This window comes from Haliaeetus leucocephalus, unplaced genomic scaffold, assembly GCF_000737465.1.
Source record: "Haliaeetus leucocephalus isolate CR32 unplaced genomic scaffold, Haliaeetus_leucocephalus-4.0 Scaffold2, whole genome shotgun sequence".
In the NCBI taxonomy this organism is placed as follows: domain Eukaryota; kingdom Metazoa; phylum Chordata; class Aves; order Accipitriformes; family Accipitridae; genus Haliaeetus; species Haliaeetus leucocephalus.
Genome location: NW_010972438.1, coordinates 11,164,920 through 11,185,644, shown reverse-complemented (window position 1 = coordinate 11,185,644; position 20,725 = coordinate 11,164,920). Strand labels below are relative to the sequence as shown.

At 45.1% G+C, this 20,725-nt stretch overlaps 1 protein-coding gene across 9 annotated transcripts in view; it reads left to right on the top strand.

The window, feature by feature from the left end:
• SETD5 (SET domain containing 5) overlaps positions 1-20,117 on the top strand; it is a 44,983-nt gene extending 24,866 nt beyond the window's left edge. For 5 of the 9 annotated variants that reach the window (XM_010571429.1, XM_010571420.1, XM_010571445.1 and 2 more), the window contains 9 exons: positions 353-482; positions 1,713-1,966; positions 4,557-4,613; positions 6,788-7,255; positions 8,692-8,978; positions 12,605-12,738; positions 16,573-16,652; positions 16,845-17,217; positions 19,602-20,117. In XM_010571429.1, the coding sequence (XP_010569731.1) occupies positions 353-482; positions 1,713-1,966; positions 4,557-4,613; positions 6,788-7,255; positions 8,692-8,978; positions 12,605-12,738; positions 16,573-16,652; positions 16,845-17,217; positions 19,602-19,876 (2,058 nt within the window). In that variant the 3' untranslated portion in view covers positions 19,877-20,117. Of the gene's footprint in view, positions 1-352; positions 483-1,712; positions 1,967-4,556; positions 4,614-6,787; positions 7,256-8,691; positions 8,979-11,331; positions 11,433-12,604; positions 12,739-16,572; positions 16,653-16,844; positions 17,692-19,601 lie in introns of those variants that run through there. The other 4 variants (XM_010571481.1, XM_010571437.1, XM_010571462.1 and 1 more) reach the window with 3 other exon arrangements.
• The last annotated feature ends 608 nt before the right edge of the window (positions 20,118-20,725 follow it).

Sequence of the window (20,725 nt, the reverse complement as noted above, 5' to 3'; positions counted from 1 at the left end):
CCTTTTCTTTTAATTAAGATTGCTTTTAATAGTTTTTAGCTGCCAGAGTTTTGCATTTTATCTATTTATAATTTGCTCTTTACTTATCTTTGTGTTATTGCTGAAGACTGCTGATCCCCAGAATACATCTCATCAAGAGCACATAGTCAGCCCCATCACAGTAGGTGGTAGACTCAGTGCTAACAGCTGTGTTCTAACGGGTTCCTGTCTGAGCGCATGCGAAGGAGGTAATATCAGTGTTCTGAGCAGTCTGCCCTGCTGCACAGAAGTGTAGGAGTTTGAGTGCATCCTGCAAGATTACATAGAAAGTACCAGAGGGGTTGCACGTTTATGTAGTCTCGTTCTGTTTCAGCGCTGGATCAAACAAGCCCTGGAAGAGGGGATGACTCAGACCTCACCAGCTCCGCAAGAGAACAGAACCCAGTGTCTATACCAAAGTAACGAGAACAGCAGTTCTTCCAGCATCTGCAAAGATGACACAGGTAAGTGCTCAGCACCATCAGGGCAGCGTGGGCACTTGAGTGAAACTGGGAAACTGCTGAATAACAAGGGCAGCTGTACAGGATGACATTTTAATGTGTACTGCTGCTTGATGGCACAGCTTTATGGCAGGTGGGAATGTTACTTTGCCATTCATTCAAATTTCCGCAGACCCATTCTAGCTTGAGAATGTGTAAAGTTTCTCAGTATTTTCCTGTGAAAAGATCATCACTTTATCTTGCATCATCAACCTTAGTGCTGTGTGATCATTTGTCCAATGGAGGGTGGAGGGGAAGGGTACAATATCATCTCTTTTCAGCAGGATGCTGTTAGATGGACAACTAAATATCTACTGACTATAGGAAGATACAGCAAAGTCTCACAGGCATGTATGTAATAAGCGAAGGATTAAGTAAGTCTCAAAGATGGAGAAGCTAAAATCTATGAGTAAAGAAGCAGAATGGTTAAATATTGTGTCTGAATCTTTCTACAGAGAAAGAGGGTGAAGATCTGCCCAGTCAGGGATCAGTTTTCCAAGGATGACAGAGGGGAAGCTAGACAACACACAGATAATACAGAACTGATTATTGAAAAGTTAGACGAATAGGAAATTAAACAGAATGCCAGAACCAATAAATGCACGTCTCTAAGCAAGACCTGAAGAAACAAACAACTGAACTGCAGAATTTACTGAATACTTTTTTTTTTCTTTTTTAAAACTAAGCATCAAAAAAAGATACTATTTTGAAAAGGGGTAGGCCTGAGGGAAAGGCATTAATCCTTTGTGGGAGCGAAATGTGTTTGGGCTGTGTTGATGTAGCCTATAGGGAACTATGAGGCTCAGGTAATGATAACTGAGCTGCTTGTGGTTTGTTCATAGCACAGTGACAATGACATGTCCTCTGACCCCTCTCCTCCACTCCCCTCTCCTCTTTTTATGCCTTCCTGTCTTCCCTGGCTCCTTTTTGTGCTTACTTCTAGTTGAAATATTTCCTTTCCTTGTTCACTGTATGTTCCTGATTATGTGTTGTTCTGTTATCAGTATCTAGACATGCCTCAAGAGTGGTGTAAAAGTACTTCAGAGGTACTTCATCTTTAGGAATCTTTCGTAGTTACGTTGGAGACTTTTGGGCTCCATTTGGGCTGGGAGTAGGGGGAAGAAGACAGCGTGTCATTTGCACATGGTTAAGGTTAATGGTTCAGCCCTGTCCTCAGCTCAGTTTGTTTTTTAGACTTGCTGAGTCCCCTGAAGAAATGGAAGTCTCGCTACTTGATGGAGCAGAATGTTAAGAAGTTGCTGAGGCCGCTATCTCCCGTCACCCCTCCACCTCCCATCCCTTTGGTTCCTGGCTCAGTGAGCCCACAGCTGGCTACACCCTGCTCATCACTGCCAGGAGAGGAGGAGAGTCGCAATGGTTATGGCATGATGTTCTCACCAATTCCTTCTCTGGCTGCTAGTCGCTGCAATACTCCACTACAGTTTGAGGTAAATCTGATTGGGGACTGGGAGTGCTAAAAAGAGAGGAACTGGAATATTTGCAGTAGAGGTAGCACTAGGGACACCTTTCTTTTTGAGTATGTGGCTATATTCCTGAGCAGCATCATAGTGTCAGACTCGAGAGCACTGCTGTCTTTCTTCTCTACTCCACTTCTGGCCAAATCTCCTGCTCTATTAAATGTCAAACCTTGCTGCAGCACACCTTCCCCTCACTTCATAGCTATCAGTAACATTAGTCTTAATTCTTTTCTCCATTTCTCCACAGTAGCTCCCAAATTTTGCAGGCTTTTCAGTGTTCTTTAGTCATCTTCGCCACTTCAGATCTCTGCCAATGTGGCTTTCAATCCCTGCTTCTTCCAAAGAGTGCAACAGTGCTCCACTTCTCAAAGGCTGTCTGACATCCTCAGCTTCTCTTTCCCTAAACAGCTTTCAGTAACCCCCTGTGTGGTAGAAATACTTTACATCAGCTTCCACTATATCCTTTGATTTTCCTTTCCCTTGACTGGGTAGAAGGAAAATACCTTATACCTTTGATTTCTTGAAGTTTCCTTTTGCAAAAATTTGCAGAAGTGCTGAGCGGTCTGTGTCTGTGTAGGTGGTTTCCCTTGCTTTCAACTCTGTGTGAGTGTTATCAGCATCCATCCAGCTAGGATCTTCCACTTTGTGTTGCTGTTCTGTGCCTGTAAATAGGGGTCATGCTGTTTGCAGTTTTAGTTTTATTTTCTAGTATTGCGTATTTTCATTTTTTAAAAATTGGAATCTTCGGGCCAGCTGCTCACACTCTGCCAGTTAAAACCATTTAAAAAAATATTTTGTGCAGTGACAGACTGCTCCGTACTAGGGACTGTTTTGCAGGAATCCGTCATCTGTTTTGCAACAGCGCAAACAGTCCTTTGTGGTATTTTTAGCTTAGTGTGCTTTGATTATTTTCTTTGAGAGCCCTTTCTTGTAAGCTGTCTGAGAGGCAGATCTGTGGAAGTTAGCAGGGAAGATTGCAGAGCATTGAGGAGAGACATGAAAGACTGTTTCAAGCACAGAGCTTGATTGGAAACAATCCTTACCTTTGCTGTGGTTGAGATGGCAGATCAGGGCAGTGTTGCCATGGACCTCCACAGTCTAGTCACTAATTTCCTGTCCCACCTTAGTGTTAGTTATTTCTGTTGCCATGTGTAAGACATGGGAAGCCTGGATTTCACTGGGCATCTATACCTTACCTGCCCCTTTTACCTTTTTTCTCATTGAAAAGAGTCTAACAGCACAATAGACCATAGGCTTCTTTGTTCAAACTTTTGTATTTCTCTTAATGCAGCTCATTCATAATATTACTATTTTAATGTCATGACTGTTTCATTTAGTTACCATCAATTCTAACCTGAGTGAATACATCTCCCCATGTATAAAGCTTTATACTTCAGTCCTATGGCACTCTGGGAAGAGAACAGCAGAAAGGTTCTTCCAGCTGTTCACAAGCTTCCTCAAGCGAGCAGAAGATGTTGCTTGACATCCTGGCTTGCTGGGGAATACATCTTTGAAAGCTGTGGCTTTTAAGAAACTTCCTTCATGATTAATTTCCTAGCTGCTCTGTGAAGAGCTTGTATCATAAGCTTCTGAAGCTCTGATTGGCTGGGTTTTTACAGACTGAGTTTTTTCAGACTCAGTTTTGGGACTTTTTATATTGGAAACAAATTGGAGGATGCTTAGCCTCTCCCATATTCATAGGAGTGACTAGAAGTGTGATGACATGCATCTGCTTTTTCTGTGGAGTTTGTCAGAAGCTTTTTTTATCGAAGAAGTTTCTGAGATTCCTCAGTTTTCTGAGTGTTTCTGCTTTGCAGAGGGCAGTGACTCCTGCCCTATTTCTCTGATAACAACGTACCTCTGGGAAACCTTCTTCCTTTCTGATTCTATTTTAGGCCTGCTCAGTAGCATGGAGAGGAGAGTGCTTGGGAAGGAGGCCTTAACCACACCATCACATGCATACACTGCCTTCCACTGATAGGTGCTCAGATGATACATTTCATAAAGCTGTCCTCCTGAATTCTGAAGCTGAATTCACACCTATTCTCTTGACTTTAGCTGGAAAGGTTGCCCACAGTGGGTTGAAGGAGACATTTTTGTTTTCTAGTATAATGTCCGTGAAAGTTCACTATAGTGTTTGGGGGATCTTAGTTTACCTTTTGGGCAAAAACAGGCTTTCCATCTCTCCCGTGTTCTCGGACTAAATGCCTTAAATGGCTTTCTTTATATTTTGTGGTGCAAAAATCTATCTGACGGCATCAGAAATGCAAAGAATAAGATGCTGCTTTTCTTAACATTTATGTGCTCTGGTTTAGGTACTAGGTTATAGCATGAAACACAGTAACCCAGTCCTGTCTGTGTCCTTCCCGTCTGTCCTGTCTGTCCTTCTGTTTAGAAACCGCTTAATGGACAGACTTGCCATCCAGGCTGGGGCCAGTTCCTGGGATAGTCTTTGTTTAGAATAGCCATTGCTAACCTCTGTGTTTGTTTTTTAATTGATTTTATTTTGTTTCTTGACTTTTTAAGTAGATTAATAACATGATGCTTTTCCCTCCTCTAGAACGTATCCTCCCCTGAGAGTTCCCCTGCGCATAGGCCTGAGTCCATGTCACCTGAGGTAGTTATCACACAGTCTCAATTGCATTTGAGGCTGGAAGTGTGTGTGCTTGTGTGTGCATTTGAGGCCATGGTGGGAGGGGAGGGATGAGAAGTGTGGAGGCAAGTGGGAAAAAGGGTGGAGCATTAGTCACAATAAGGCTGAGGAGAGTTTTCAGGGTTGTCACAAGAGAGCAAACAACTTTAAGACTGAAATTTATTATTCAGTTGTTGACACTGGTGGGAAACAGGCAGTGTGAAGACTTGGTACGTCTCAGCTACTGAGGTGAAGGCAAGAGGTCTGGGGACCCTGGAAATACCATCAGCAACTTCAGCCCCAGCCCAGCAGATAAGTGGTGTGTGATATTTACTCAGTAGCAGCAAAGTGACTACTGGGGAAGAAAAGGGAAAGCATTCCCTACTAGTTTTGACTTAACAAGGACACAGTGGTGCACCTGACCTGCTCTCTTCAGTCTTGATTTATCACCTGTTCACTTGCAAACTTAAAATCATAGAATCGTAGAATGGTTTAGGTTGGAAAAGACCTTTAAGATCAAGTCCAACCATCAACCCAACACCACCATCCCTGCTAAACCATGCCCTGAAGTGCCACATCTATGCATTTTTTTAACACCTCCAGGGATGGTGACTCCACCACTTCCCTGGGCAGTGTGTTCCAATGCCTGACAACCCTTTCAGTAAAGAATTTTTTTCTAATATCCAGTCCAAACCTCTCCTAGCACAACTTGAGGCCATTTCCTCTCGTCCTATCACTTGTTACTTGGGAGAAGAGACTGACCCCCACCTTGCTACAACCTCCTTTCAGGCAGTAGTAGAGAGCAATAAGGTCTCCTTTTCCCCAGACTAAACAACCCCAGTTCCCTCAGCTGCTCCTCATAAGACTTGTGCTCCAGGCCCCTCACCAACCTGGTTGCCCTTCTCTGGACACGCTCCAGCACCTCCATGTCTTTCCTGTAGCGAGGGGCCCAAAACTGAACACAGGACTCAAGGTGTGTGGTCTCAACAGTGCTGAGTACAGGGGAACAATCACCTCCCTGCTCCTGCTGGCCACACTATTTCTGATACAGGCCAGGATGCCATTGGCCGCCTTGGCCACCTTGGGCACACTGCTGGTTCATATTCAGCCAGCTGTCAACCAGCACCCCCAGATGTTGAGGAGATGACAGAAAGTAGTATTTTGTTTACCTACTGGCCTGTTGTAAAATATAAGGTGAAGTACCTTGCTCAGAGACTGTTTCATAGTAGAAAATACGCACTCATCTCCAATGTGGCAGATTACTTGGAGCTGTAATACAGCAGAGGAAACATTCTCAGCAGCAGCAGTAGGGCAGAGCTAGTGCCTGGTGGTGCTGTGTTTTTCCCTAAGCACTGTAGTCCTGCAAAGAGGATGAAATCTTGTCAGTTATGCTCATTGTCTGAGATCCTGACATTAACATGGTGAAGGAGACGATTATGCCGTTGCCCTGGAAGCTTTTTGGCACTTCAAGTAGATAAATGGATATACCATTGTGTCAGTGCCTAGTGCTCCAGAAACTGTGACAGCACAAAGATGATGCCATTATGGTTTTGTTAGAGAATGTAAAATGTAGAAATGCTGTATAAATTAAAGGAATGTAGTATTGTTAGAGATTTCCAAAGCTCACAATAAGTGAAAACAAATGGCTAGGAGGTCCTGGGCATTTTATTGTTAGGAAGTTAGTAGTGGCTGACCTGGGACAGTTGAGAACTTGGCTAATAAAACATTAAATGGACAGCATATCTTTTCTATCTAAATGGACAGCAGATCTTTTCTGTTCTCTCCCCGTAATGAACCTAGCTAGTACTATGTGTTAACATCAACTTTGGGACATAGAGGCAATTGAAAATGCTTGGGTTTCTTCCTTGACTGTGTGGGGATAGTACTGAGCCTTATCCTCTTGCTGCAGCAAGACTGCTAAAGGGGAAAGGGCATCTTGTACTGGACAGCTAAACTGATTATTATTTAGTCTTGGTCATTCCCCTGTAGAATGAACAGAACAGTGCAGGAAAGGACCAAAAGGGTAATGAGAAAGGAACTGGAAAGCAGTAAGCTAGCATTGTACAGAGTATTTTCTGACTCAAGTTTCTCTCCCTACCCTTGCCTGACTGTTTCCCTAACTTCCCACCCCCCTCCTATATCCTTCTTGGATTTTCCAGCTCTGCCTTCGATCCGACCTGGATTTGAAGGGTGGGTACTTGGATTCCGGTGCAAACACCTGCCCAGAACGGCCATCGCTGCTCAGCTTTGGATCCTCTGATCTGGCTCCACAACCCTCCATAAACTCTACTTCAGAGATGAACTTCCCAGGGAAAAGTGGGGAAGCACAGATGCTGCTACGAAGCTCTGATCAGGCTTTTCGGACAGAGTTTAATTTAATGTATGCCTTCTCCCCATTGAACGCTATGCCACGTGTAGATGGGTTGTTGCGGGGATCTGCTCCTTTGGGAGAGAGGAAGCCAATGAATTCGGAAGCAGGATGCTGCAGCTCTCCTGCTGAAGGATATTTCAGCAGACATGAGTCAGGGCTGCTTAAAGAGACAGTGCATGGATCCATGTCTCCCTGCAGCGAGAGGGCTTGTGAAGGCGTCAGATCTGCTCCCCAGAATCCACCACAAAGGAAGAAGGCAAGTATTCTTGTAAAAGAAATTCTTAGATTGCAGGAACCTGAGTGGGAACAGTAAGCACTGTGGGAAAGACTTAACAGGGAGAACGAAGAAGGCAGAATACAACTAAAATACAGTCTGGGCAAGTAATCCAGGCATACAGTGCCTGGATGAGAACAGTCTAAAAGTTGTTAAAATAGAGTGAGCTACCCTTTAGGCAAGATTTTGATGTGAGAGGTGGAAGAAAAAGACCACGATGAAAATACCCCTTCTGGGAGCACAGAAAGGAAAGCATGATACTAGCAGCTTTCATAAACAGTTGTTAAACTGAGACAAGACCTAGAGCAATAACGCAATGCAGCCGTACTAGTTGGTGGAAGTGTTATTTATCAGGATGAAAGGGTTCCTTACTAGGAAAGAGGGTCTAAAGTTTCAAAAGAAAACATAGGCTGTTCATTAGAACATATTAGAACGTTTCCATTAATACGGAAACAGAGTAACATTGCAAGAAAAGTAGATGAAGGTTGTTACTTAAATTTTAGCTTTTTGAAATGAAAAAACACAGAAATACTGCTTAAAGAAAGCAAATGTGTACTGGTTTCTAATAGCAGACCAGTGACCCTCATGGGACTAAACCTGAGTGAAAGTGACAAGTCAGGCATTGCTATGTTAAAACTGGGTACCCATGGGACAAATAAACATGTGCTGGTGTAAATGTATATTGGTGCCTTTTCTTGTGCTTGGATTTTTATTTTTATTTATTTTTATTTTTATTGCAAGCATGGTAACTCAGGTCATTTGTATAAGTGTCCAGCTGGATGGAATATCTTATTTCCATTCCATTTCTAGAGGGTTTTGATTTTTTTTTTCCCCTTTGGTTTTCTTTTAAAGTTACACTTATATTAAAACCTTTGTATGTTGAGTTACTTTTGGAAATATCCTGTTCAATATTTTATCATCGTAAAGCCTTCTATACAGGCGTTGAGTCATAGTTGATTAAATTCTTCAGCAGAGCTGCCTTCTGTGAGTCCTTTATGGCTCTGTGCCTCGTAATAACTCTAAGGGGAAAGCACACTGAAAGGTAAGTGCTCAGCTGGAAATTTTTGTGCATTTTTGGTTCTGCTGTCCCTGTGTTACGAGACTACATTATCTGGGACCTTTTGGTCTGTGTCTTTGACAAATCTGAGACTGTTTTGCACAAAATGCATTCTACCTTTGCCAAAAGTAGTTTGTTCAGGTGGTAGTGCTGGAAGTTTTCAATACCACCATAGCAGGAACCTGCTTTAAGCAGGTTAAAATTCTGCAGTTTTGGGAAGATTTTATAATGCCAGTATACCTTTTAAAGTTTTATCTGCAACCCCAGAGAAATAGATCTTTAAAATGGTGTGTGGGTGTGTTCCTCCCCCTATCCTAGTCCATTGCGTTCCCTGACTCATGGCTGTATTTTTCTCTCCCAGGTATCTCTACTAGAATACCGCAAGCGGAAACAAGAAGCCAAGGAGGGAGGCGATTCAATGCGATGTACAGGGACTCCTACCCGACAGGGCAGCAGCAGTTCTGTGACTGACACAGATGGCAACAGCCTGCCGGGTTCCGTAGTACGAACCCCGTCCTCCCCACAAAGTGGCTTCTCCCCTTCTCATCCCTCCCTGCCTCATGTAGAGGACATCAGCCCACCAGACTTGAGGGGGGCTAGTTCCTCAACATCACTCAGCAAATCCCAGGAGAGCATCAGCAGTAGGTGGTGAGTGTTATCCTTCCAAGCAAGCCTGAGATTGCTCCACAGAGAAGGATCATACTCTCTAGGAGGCATTTCCATAACAATATGTGCAGTTGGATGGATTCAGTCGGGTCTCTTGGCATTGTTCTCTTTTGTAATTGCTAAACAGCCATGAAGGATACCAGCAGCCTTCTCAGCCTGCCCTTTAGTTCTTGGTTTAGATATCAAAAATCTGTCTTGAAAGATACGAAGTTAAACAGTTGTCTCTCTCTTCCCCTAGTTTACTTTTAAGGTCTCAGGTCTGAAGGTCTTGCTCTTGCGATGAAAATTTAATCCAGGTCTTTTCCTGCTGAACCTCCACTCTTTTTGGACACGAGTCATACAAAGTCAACTCCTATTCAGAAGGAAAGCTAACAGAGCCCTCTGCAACTTTGCATTTGAGAAGCAGGGACAGTGAAACAACTCCAGCTTTCCTAATGTCTTGCACACACAGCTTGAAGAGCAGTTACCAGATTGCAGTCGGTGGCTTGCCAAAGGCATGGAAAAACCACCTTTATCATGTTACTATGAGGTTTGTTAAGGAGACAGGCTGGTCTTCAAAAACTTTTGAACCTGATAGTAATGTCTGGTTGTCATGGTTTAACCCCAGCCAGGAACTAAGCACCATGCAGCTGCTCATTCACTCCCCACCCCACCAGTGGGATGGGGGAGAAAAATCAGGAAAAGTAAAAACTCTTGGGTTGAGATAAGAACGGTTTAATAGAACAGAAAAGAAGAAACTAATGATGATAATGATAACGCTAATAAAATGACAATAGTAATAATAAAAGGATTGGAATATACAAATGATGCACAATGCAATTGCTCACCACCTGCCAATTGATGCCCAGTTAGTCCCTGAGTGGCGATCCCCCCTGCCCCCACTCCCCCCAGTTTATATACTGGGCATGATGTCACACGGTATGGAATACCTCATTGGCCAGTTTGGGTCAACTGCCCTGGCTGTGTCCCCTCCCAACTTCTTGTGCCCCTCCAGCCTTCTTGCTGGCTGGGCATCAGAAGCTGAAAAATCCTTGACTTTAGACTAAACATTACTTAACACACTGATGTTTTCAGTTGTTGCTATGAACATTCTTCTCATACCTAACTCAAAAACATAGCACTATACCAGCTACTAGGAAGACAATTAACTCTATCCCAGCTGAAACCAGGACACTGGTCCAAAATATTAAGTACTGCAGCACTGAAGTGCAGAGTATTGCATTATAGAGTCGATGCAGTGATGTTTAAGTTGTTCTGCTGATTGGAGCTGTGTAGTACGCTGGCTCTGCTGCTTTGTGTTCAAGTTCTGTTCGTGCACACCACAGGCAAAAAGGCATACCTTTTTCAATGCTGATTCTCCACATGCGTAGCTGTGTCACTGCTCGTGTAATGGCAGGGGGATGGTAAGGGAAGAGATGCTAAGCAATGCTGAAGACAGTGAGCAGTATGAAGTCTATGTTGAAAGTGCTTGAGACACATTGTTTTGGGTGAATTTGCAGGAGTAATAAGATCGGTTTTCTTCACTTTTCCATCAGACTTCAAGCAGAGATCAATAGAAATCATTTGTCTTTACCTCTCTGACAGTACTCTGTCTACCAGATGACCTTCTGCCAGATGTTGGGACTGGCCACAGCTGAAGCAGTCAGCTGATGATTAGTTTTATAATCATTACTTTATAATCAAATATTATTCTGTACAAGTGTTGATATCCCATGTCCTTCTTCACCTGTGCCACTTCCTTCTGCCTGTAAAAGGGTGAAAGAAAAACCTTAACCAAATGAAAAAAAAATAAAAATAGTTTGGGGTGAGGTGTCACTGTGGCAGCCTTGCTCTAGTACCATGTTTTATATTCTGTGAGCTTCATCTGCTGCTCCTCAGCAGGTGCTCTAGCTCCAGTTTCTCACATGGTTTCATGAGTAAGTATTGTATGGGAATAAAGATCGTATTGTTATGGGACACTGGATATAAAGTTGAAACCATGCTGATACGTTTTGAAATGGGATTAAGCAGATTTGCTGCCTTTTAAATTTTTGTTCTTCTGTGTTTTAATGGGCAAGGCTAACAAACGTACAGTCACCTTCTACTTTTCAAAATTGTATTAGAAACTGCATGTTACTGAGTTAAAGTTGTGACCCAATTTCATCTTTAACTCTGAGTGCTTACATTTCAGATACATTTCCAGACATTCACAATAGTGTAATATTAGGGACAGAAGAAAATGGTGGGAACTAAAATTACATGCCTTAATTTTTAGAGTTGTCCAGATTTTTGCTGAATTCTACAATAATTGCCAATAGCTTTCATTTAAAAAAAATTAAGTTTCTGTCTCTTTCAGTTGCCAAGATACAGCCATCACAATGTAAACAGATGTGCTGCTGCCCAGTAAACCCAGCCTTGCAGAAAACTGTCTCCAGCAAAACAATAGCAGCAACGAAGGTGTGAATTCACCCCCTCACCCCATTCACCTCCATGAGGTGTGAACTCTGGCCCCTTCTCCCTTCTGCTTCAGTGAGGGGTGAACTTCAATGTCTGGGCTATACATTTTTTAAAAAAAAAAAAAAAAGCTAATGTAAAGCACAGTTTTCAATATATCTTTAAAATAAAAAAAATGAAATACAGAAATTTGTTAATATGGTGTTAAGCTGCATGCTTACATGGTATGCAGTGCGCTTAATATTATACTAAATATTTAAATTCAGGCATTTTTAAGGCGCTTGTTCTTCAGTGTCTAGGGTAAAGGCATTGTGAATCCCTGGTCAAGGTGCTACTATCTTATAGGTTAAAACATGTGTTTCTGAAAAGATTTGGATGGTCCTGTGCATGGTAGATTGAATATTGACGCAGGGGTCTGGGGTTTGTCTGTGGCTCTGTTTTTCTTCTACAGATTGGCTTTAGGAAAGCCACTTCACCTCTTTTTCACCCTCAGACCAGACACTTGTAATATATAATGGAACAAGATCTAGCACCAATCTTGAGCGGAGAGTTTTCACATTACAAAATAAACAGGACAAAGTAGCATTAATGGGCAAAATAGCCAAGCTAGCTCTGCTCCAGGAATGTTGCATTATCTGACTGTACTGTCTTGACACTGTATTATCATAAAGGTATTGGGTTTGCTTCTTTTTAGTTTGAATAAAAGTAATTATGCAAAATAACTGCATCTAATCTTAAAACAATACCAAGATTTTCAAAATGCTGTTGAATCTCGAAACATTTTTTCTGGGAGAAGGTGTCCTGTAATCAGGTGATCTACTGAACAGGATGTTTATACCATGTTTTTGATAAGAGTAAGGACTTTGTTTTTCTGAGGGCAGTGCTATCATGGTAGCCAGTGACTGGCAGTCTAAAATCCCACAGGAGGTTATTTACATTGCAAAAGGAGTTCAGAAGTTTGTTCCTCATCTGCCTAGAGAGCTGGTGGTCTCTGATCCCTCCCTTCTGTGGTAGGGGTTTGCATTTGCACTAACATAATACCAGTGAATTTAAGCAGAGACTTTAAAGACTGTCTTGTGATTATACCAAGGACCCCACAGCCCCCTTGTGCATTGGTCACATCACTCTCAGCTGCATAATAGCAATCCTCAGCTGTTACTGGGTTTTTGTTGCAGGATGGTCCCAACATCGGTGGAGAGGCTTCGAGAGGGCCGAGGCATACTTGAGAAGGTGCTGCGTAGTGGTGCAAAGGTATCCCAGAGAAATGAATCCTCACCTACCTGTGACAGTGCTGTTGAGAGAGATGCAGGTAGGAAGATGAAACTTTTGAACACTTGGTTGGTGGGAAATGATGGGCTCAGATAACTTTGCAGACTTGTCTATGAAGTTAGTTGTACCTTCATCTTTAACATTATCAATGCCTTATAAGACCCTTCTGCAAACCATACCTTATTGTTATTCAGATATTGCTTGAGCCTATATCCCTCTTCCGTTAGACCTGGAAGACCTCCAGGTTTCTCCAGGGTTTGGATTCAAGACTACCTGCATCTTGGCTCTGGCAGGGACAACTTCTTTGTCCTTGGACAGATGGGTTAAGCAGCACTGCCTCAATTGCCCCTATGTTCTGGGGGTGAAAGTGCTATCATTTAATAATTCTAGTTGGCTGAACATGTGGATTAAATGTATTATCACACTAAAATGCAGGTATACGCTTTAGGCAGTGCTAAGAAATAATTCAGCTTCCAAGCCTTACTTTAGTTCTTTTTAAAATTACTTGATGTCCTGAATTATGATATTTGTCAGTTTTGTGAAATGCACCTTGTTACTGAGATGAATTCAGTTCTGTGTTGATGTTCCGTTCTTCTCTGAGTAAAGCGTTGTCCTCACCCAGTAGCATGCAGTGTCAGTATTTGTAACCTGAGCTGAAATTATACTCCTCTTTTATCCATCTGTGATCTAAAGGTAAGATGTGACTTCCTGAGAGATGGACAGATCACTTATTTGTTGCTTAATTTCTCAGCTGTGAAATGGAGTTATTTTTCTTTTATTTATTTTGCAGTCTCTGTTGAACATGATTGTTTTTCCCTAACAGATAGTGCCATCAGAACCCTGGTTGCACTTGGGACTTAACAGTGATGGATCATCATATTTAAATAACTTAGTCTGTGTGTTGCCATCAGCCCCTACTTCCTCATAGCTGAGGACTGTTGTTAGAGACTCCTGGCTGGTATGATTAGAGCTTCCTGACGATCTGTAGTAGGGATCTGAATCTCTGGATGCCAGAGCCTATTCATGTGGTATTTTAGACATGGAAAGACTAGAGCCTCTAACTCACGCTATCACAGAGCACTCTCTGGGTGATTCAGCAGCAACAGCAACTTTTGCCTTTGGGGTATCTCATTTCTGAGCATTTTAGGGCAAGTATGTATTTACTTCATTTCAAATCAGACTTTTTTCCCCATTTGGAGTAAGGTGTATTTGAGACCACTTTTTGAAAACTGGCCTCTCATCTGGGGTTTTCCTATTTTTTGTACACACAAGCACTCCTCTTATCAATGCTTTTTCTTCATCTAGTCTTGAGGGGGAATCTTCTACCCTACCAAAAATTTCATGGTTTCATGGAACCCCACTGGGAGTCTTTTTCCTGTCTTTCTCATGCCAGTGAAAGTGGCTTTCTTGGTGGTTATTTTTTAGAAAGGTAGGCAAAATCCAGGCTCTTGCAACAGGCCTTTTGCCAACTGTAAACTGTGCAGCTCTGGCTCTTCAGTCTCACCCAAGAGTTAGGCTGGAGTTAAACTTCCATCTGCATCATTCCATTCTTCTTTCTTGTTACATAAAACCCATCCCACACCAAGTTGTGAACACTTAATGCTATAGCTGACAAAAGTCTTTTTGTCTCTTTCATCCTAGCACAGCAAAATATTTTTTTCTCTTTCTGCATACTCTGGCAATTTCTTTGGTAGCTTGTTCAAATTCTTGTTTAGATTCTGTGAGCCACCTTCCCTCCCCCAGTTGCTGGTCTGCTTCTTAGTGAAACAAATGAGTGGCTGAGTCCCTGCCATTCCTGGTATCACCTGTAGGAGTTGTGAAGATAACATGTTTACTTGATGCTATAGCAGATAATAATATGAGGGAAACTAAAAACCCCAAACTCGAGATGGTTTGCTGATGGGGCATGTAGGAATGAAATGGAATTTGTGTGCATGCCACGCTTCTGAGACCTGCAGCTGCTCTCAGTTAAAGCTGTCACTTCATATATGCTTTAGGTTGATACAGGCCAGTACTGCCAAGAAAAGCAGTTCTTTATGTCCTTCCTTGTGCAGGTATTAAGAAATGGAAGAGGGAAATGTTGGCTTTATCTTTAAGTTTACATAAAGCAGATTCAGGAAAGTTACAGTTTATTTACCCTTTGTAATTTAGAATCTTTTGATAGTCTTTACCTTGTCAAGGTTTTTTCTGTCAACAGGCACTTCCAGTGAGTTGTGCAGCCCTCCTGGTGTGTCTGGCCTTTTAAGAAACAATTTCTTACAGAATTCTTTAGATTTCTTCTGCTTCTCACACTCAACTTCTGCTAATCTCAATGATCTCCTGGATTGAACAGTTAGTCTCTTCTATGCATAACTGCTTAACAAAACATGCCTCGAACTTACAAGTTTTGCCTTTCTGCAGTGCAGTACTCAGAATGTCACTTAGAGCAAACAGCTACTTGATGCATCAGATGTCATTTCAGAAAACAGAAGGTGGCACAGGACACGTGCTGGAAGCTTCATGCCCTGGTCTCTGTGCAGGTCCTGTGCCCTGCGAAGAAAGCTTCTGAGCCTTAACAGCAGACACAACACCTCTATCCAGATTCCTGTTTAGCTAAGCCAGCATCTGTGATGTAGCACAGAGAGGACAACCACAGCAAAGCCATGGCCACTGCTGACACTGATGCTTGTGCCAGTGCATCTGGTGCAAAGCCAGACCTGTCTGGCAGAAGTATAGAGCAGACTAAGGCAGCGTGTCCTGTTTCATGACTGAGACACGTCTGTCATAAATTTGATACTAATACCAACACTGTTTCACCAAGGTGTTTCAAACACGGCTGCTGAGAATCCCTGAGATGCTGCAGATAAACAGTTCTGTCTCATTAGACTGCAACATAACTGGTGTGAAATCTTCTAGTCCCAGTTTCACTCCCTCCTAAAGAAAGCATGATTGCCAGCTGAACCCCATGTTTACAGTAGTAGCAACTGAAAAACACACATGGCAAAGTGGCTGGGTCATTTGCAGTTAAGTACTTCTTGCCTACCCCAGTTCAGGTTCAGTTAATTGGTAAGACAAGAAGCTCACTCTCATCCTCTAACTAAGATACAGGTGCTAGAAAGACTTGCTCTGTCGAGAAGCAGCTTATTCCTCTTGATCTCTCGCATAAATAAGGTGAATCAGTGTGTACTGTGCTGCTGGTACCCTTCAAATCTCAAAGTATTTTCATCATCTTGGCCTGTTTCAAAAATAGGCATTTCTGAGGTCTAAGAGTAACTCCATTTGGAGCAGCTCAATTGACTTGTAAAGCGCAATCCCCAAAACGGCAGCAGGGGTGCTGTCAGCCTTGGCAGCACAGGACCTCAGTCTTTGGCAGTGTCTGGATCTGCCTTTGAGGTAAAACCTGCAGCAGGATCCTGCTGACAACCATCTAAGAAGGGACAATTTTGTCTCCCCAGCTGTAACTGTAGCCAGTGTGGATTCCTGTGACCAATGCTGAGTGGAGAATTGCTGAGTCCTTAGAAACTGTCTTCTGTCTCTCATATCCTTCTGAAGAGCCAAGAGAGCCCACGCTGCATCTGGGTGCTGTCACCAGATGTGGCCATTCAGATAGGCTGGTCCAAGGCAGGTGAACTTTGTGCTAAACCAGAGAGCTGGTGTAAGGGAAGCAGCAGTTCCTAACGTGTATGGCTAGTTTATACATGTTAAGGTTTTCCCGTTGCCTTTTGCTAAGTTTCTTCAGCTTCTGAAATGCTGATGGCTGGAGAAGTCGCTCTTTTCTCAGCTGTAGCTGGATGTAGAACAAGACAGCTGGGGTGTGTGTGGGTGTCATTTGAGAGGGAGCTGCTGTAGCCTCAGCCCAGAGGGTGAGGTTTAACATCTTGCCTGTATGTTGCAGACACAGCAGGAGATGACACTCCAGAAGCCCACAAAGGACCAGGACCAGCAGTTTACAGTCCTTCTCGATACAGCTACCAGGTAAATTCTTTCATATATTATCTGCCCATTCTGAAATAAAGCTTTTAATAGGATTAGGGGGGGAAACTGGGTTTGGCTGCCAATTATTCCCAATCCTGCTACACTAAGCACCTTTGGCATGAGAAGGAGGTAGGAAATAGGGAAGTCAGTCTGACATGCCTTTTCTTTCCCCCCCTCCACCGACTTGTTCAGCTCCTGCAGTCTGACAGTCCCCAGGCAGAATCGCAGACCCTTCTCCAGCAGAGTTCCTCCCCCTACAGAGGACACCTTACTCCATCTCCTGGATACAGCTATCGAGCAGCAGCACAGAGGACAGGACATAGCCTCTCTCATGGTTCCTCGGAAACATCCTTCTCCTCCACCTCGTACTCCAGCCCTGCCCACTCGGTTTCCACAGACTCCTCTGCCCTGTTTGCAGGGAATTCGGGGTATTACAGCAGCCAGCAGCACTCTGGCAGCGGCAGTGGCAGCCTCCTGAAGAAGAGCTGCCCTGCTGCTGCCAGCCCAGCACAGCAGACAGCTGTGGACTCTCTTTCCTCTGAGTCGGGCTCCCAGCCCTGCACAGGTGCGTCGGGCTCCACCTCCGCTCCCCAAAGTGCTAGGTCACTACAGTCAGACTTGCGGACTATCAGTCTACCGAATTCTGGTCAGTCTGTTCTCTACCAGGGCTCCCGGGGGGCAGTGATTTCTAATGCACAACACTATCCACACCGTGGGGGAAGCAGTGTCCATCAGTACAGACTTCAGCAGCTTCAAGGTTCTGGAGTAAAGACTCAAACAGGACTTTCCTAGGGCTGCCTGGTCTCCAGGAGGACAAAACTGCCCATAGCTTCTTCCAGTCACCTCTGGAAGTGGCTCCTGGGCCAGTGTTGGGAGCTTGCACCCGATGCTGGGGTGCCAGGGGTCAGAGGCTGAGGTCTGAAACGCACGGGTGAGATTTGTGAGCAGTATTGGCCTCTGGCCTTGTAGGAGAACGCAGATTTCTCTGAGGCAGAGACTGTAGCAAAGCTGTTCCCTGACGCGTGGGTACATTGCAAAAAAAAAACAAAACACAAAAAAACAAACAAACAAAAAAAAACCAAGAAAAAAAAAAGCAAATGGTTCAAGTGCAATGACTGTGGTGCAGCCTCTGTCTCTTGTCCGTGCCCATGGCCATAGTCACTCATGTAGTACGGACATCTTTTTGAATACGAAAGCAGTTTAAAGAAAACATTGGGGGAAGTTGAACTCCAATCCCAAAGCTCTCTTTATAGGTCAGGTTCTCAGTGCGTTCTGGGGAGGGCTTTAATCCGTTACGATCATTCCAGTCACAAGCAGATGAGCGCACACGGCTGCCTTTGGGCCTGGGTCATGACTGCCGTGGTCGGAGCTTTTTCCAGGACAACAGAGTCTCCGCAAATGTGAACTAGCACAGGGAGGGGGTTGGAGTGTGTGTGCCTGACGCTGCAAAGGATCTGGGATGCACTGTCGCGTGCTGCTCTGACGGGGCGCGATCACCGCGTCCGTCGCAGGTCTGTGAACGGGAGCATTGCTGGGGCGGTGCTGCCACATGCCACCGTGCCCGGGGGGAGGTCTCTGGCTGCTGGTGCGCAGACACGCTGGGGGGGTGACCGGGGGGCCTAGTAAGTAAAGTGACGCTGTGGCGTGCAGGGGGCTGCAGAGAGGCGGTGGTTAGGTGTTCAGTGGGGACCCCGGTCTGTGCCGAGCCAGAGGCTCTCAGTGCGGGATGTCTTGTCTTTGCAGCCGCTGTGTCGGCTGTTAAGAAAATTAACTCTATCCCAGCTGAAACCAGGACATGCCGTCACCCACCAAGCGTGGCAGCAGAGCCAGCCCAGACACAGTGCGCTGTCTGTTCAATTCCATATGATTGCCAGCTTCTTTCTCACTTGTTTACTGTAATATCGGGCGTGTTTTTATTTATCTAATTTTATATTCAGTTATAACCATAGTAGGTTAGCTAATATACGACAGGTGTCATCCCTGGTGCTGCAGTGGAACTTCTCCTTTCTCTTGGATAACATAATGCTGTGAGTCTGTCTCCCCTGTCTTTTCAGATGCACAGTCTTCTTCCTTTTTTTAGGACTGTTACAGGTTTCTCTAATTCACAATTGAAATCAGGTGTTTGTTCAACCTAGGGGAGACTTTTAAAATATTGAAACAAAGAGTAATTTTCTCACACTGTCTGGCTGTGAGCGTGTTGGGATGGAACTTGTCACCCCACAGTTGGGTGTCTGTATACTGTATAAAATAGGTGTAAACTTCACTCGGCTTAGCCCTGGGGGTGCAGACCTCCCCTTTCGTGCTCTGAACAGCACGGGGCAGGCGGGCTCTGCCCTGCCGGGTGGCGGGAGGGAGCCAGGGGGGCTCTGCCTAGAGGCTCCGGCACCTTCGGGCGCAGCAGGGGGGCTGGAGGGAGGGACCCTGGAAAGCTCTTGGAAAGGTGGGGCCTGTAGCTTCTTACTCTAGTGGAGTTTTTACACCATGCTGTAACATTTGAACTTTCACAAGAGATGTAATAATTTTGATAATAAAAATACTTAACTTGAAAACCAGTATATTTGAAAGTTTCTTTCTGTTTCCGTACCACCTTGAGCGCTGGTGCCCAGGCTGTGGGGCAAGGGGGGGTGCACGTTGGGGTCTCTTCCCTGTCCCTGCCAGGTAAATGAAACCTTGCAGGAGCAGCCTTGCAGACCTCCCTTTTGTCAGCATTTTGGGTGAAGCCAGGGGCTGCTCTGGGAGCTACCATTCCTGAGGAAAGAGAAATTCCCCGAGCTTCCCGGCTGGGGTTGTGAGATTGTGGCTGCACTGCTGCTCTTCTTGCTCAAGTTCATTTGGGGAGGAGATGGGGTGGAGGATGTCCCCTGCACTACTGCACCTGCTTCAAAACCTGGTTTCTGGTGCATGGGTGCCTGGGGTTTTTAGTTCTCATACTGTTTGTCTTTTCCTTAGGAAGCCTGAGGTGGGCTGAGCCTGGAGTGGGGCCCGCCAGGTGTGCCTCCAAGTGCCAGTCCTCAAAGCTGGCACGTCTGAGGTGCCTATTGTCTCCAGTGTTCGACTGCCCTCACTGTGAAAACGTTCACCCTGACACCTTGTGGGATGGTGTCTGTTGTGGCTCGTCCTGTCCCTATGCGTCCCCCAGAAGAGTCTGGCTGCGTCTCCCTATGCCTTCCCCCAAAGCAGCTGCAGGCAGCGATGACCTCTTCCCCTTCCTTCCCAGACGCTGACCAAGCCCAACCCTCGGCCTCCGTGCCCTGTGCCTGCACCAGGCTCGCCTGGGCTGTGTGTCCTGTACTGAGAATGCCAGAGCTGGCCAAAGCTCTCCAGATGTCCAAGAGGTCCCCAGGCTGCCCTTGTGCTCGCACAGCCTGGAAAGCTGCCCCTGCTCCTCTACCAGAGCACGCTGTTGGACTGATGGGCCATGTGAGTTCTTTTTCCATCAAGACGCAGGAATTTGCTGAATTTCAGGAGGCTTCTACCAGCCTGTGTCAGTGCACCGCGGCTCTGCGGGGACCCGTGGATGGGCAGAAGGGGAGGGTTGAAACACCCCTAGGGTTAGACAGGAACCCCCACACCACCTCCTGCCTTGCCACAGGGTGGGATAGACCTGTTCCCTGGGGACTGGCTCTGGCCAGACACCCCCCTCACATGCCAGCCTGCACGGACAGAGGCTCAGCCCCATGGGGCGCAGGGTGGGCTCCCCACCCTCCCTTCCCCACCACAGCTCTGATGCCCACCCAGATGCTCTCCCCAGGCCATGTAGCTGTGCCGGGGCCAGCGCCCACGCCAGGTCCTTCGACCTCCTTGCAAACCATCTTGTCTTTATCAGCCATGCCTCAAGGAGCCCGTCCCAATCCTCCCCACACCACAGGGCTCCGAGCTTGTCTGGTTTGAATTATATTTTTCAATAAGGTTTTGTGAAACACCGTATCAAACTTTGTACTAAAATACAGATATATTACAGCTACTGTATTCCTTTCTCCACTGATTTTCTTCATTTGTTTTTCCAATTCAGCCGGCAACAGCACTCACAAGTTGGCAAGACCCGGGCGCTGCCGGGGCCGGGCGCGGGGGGT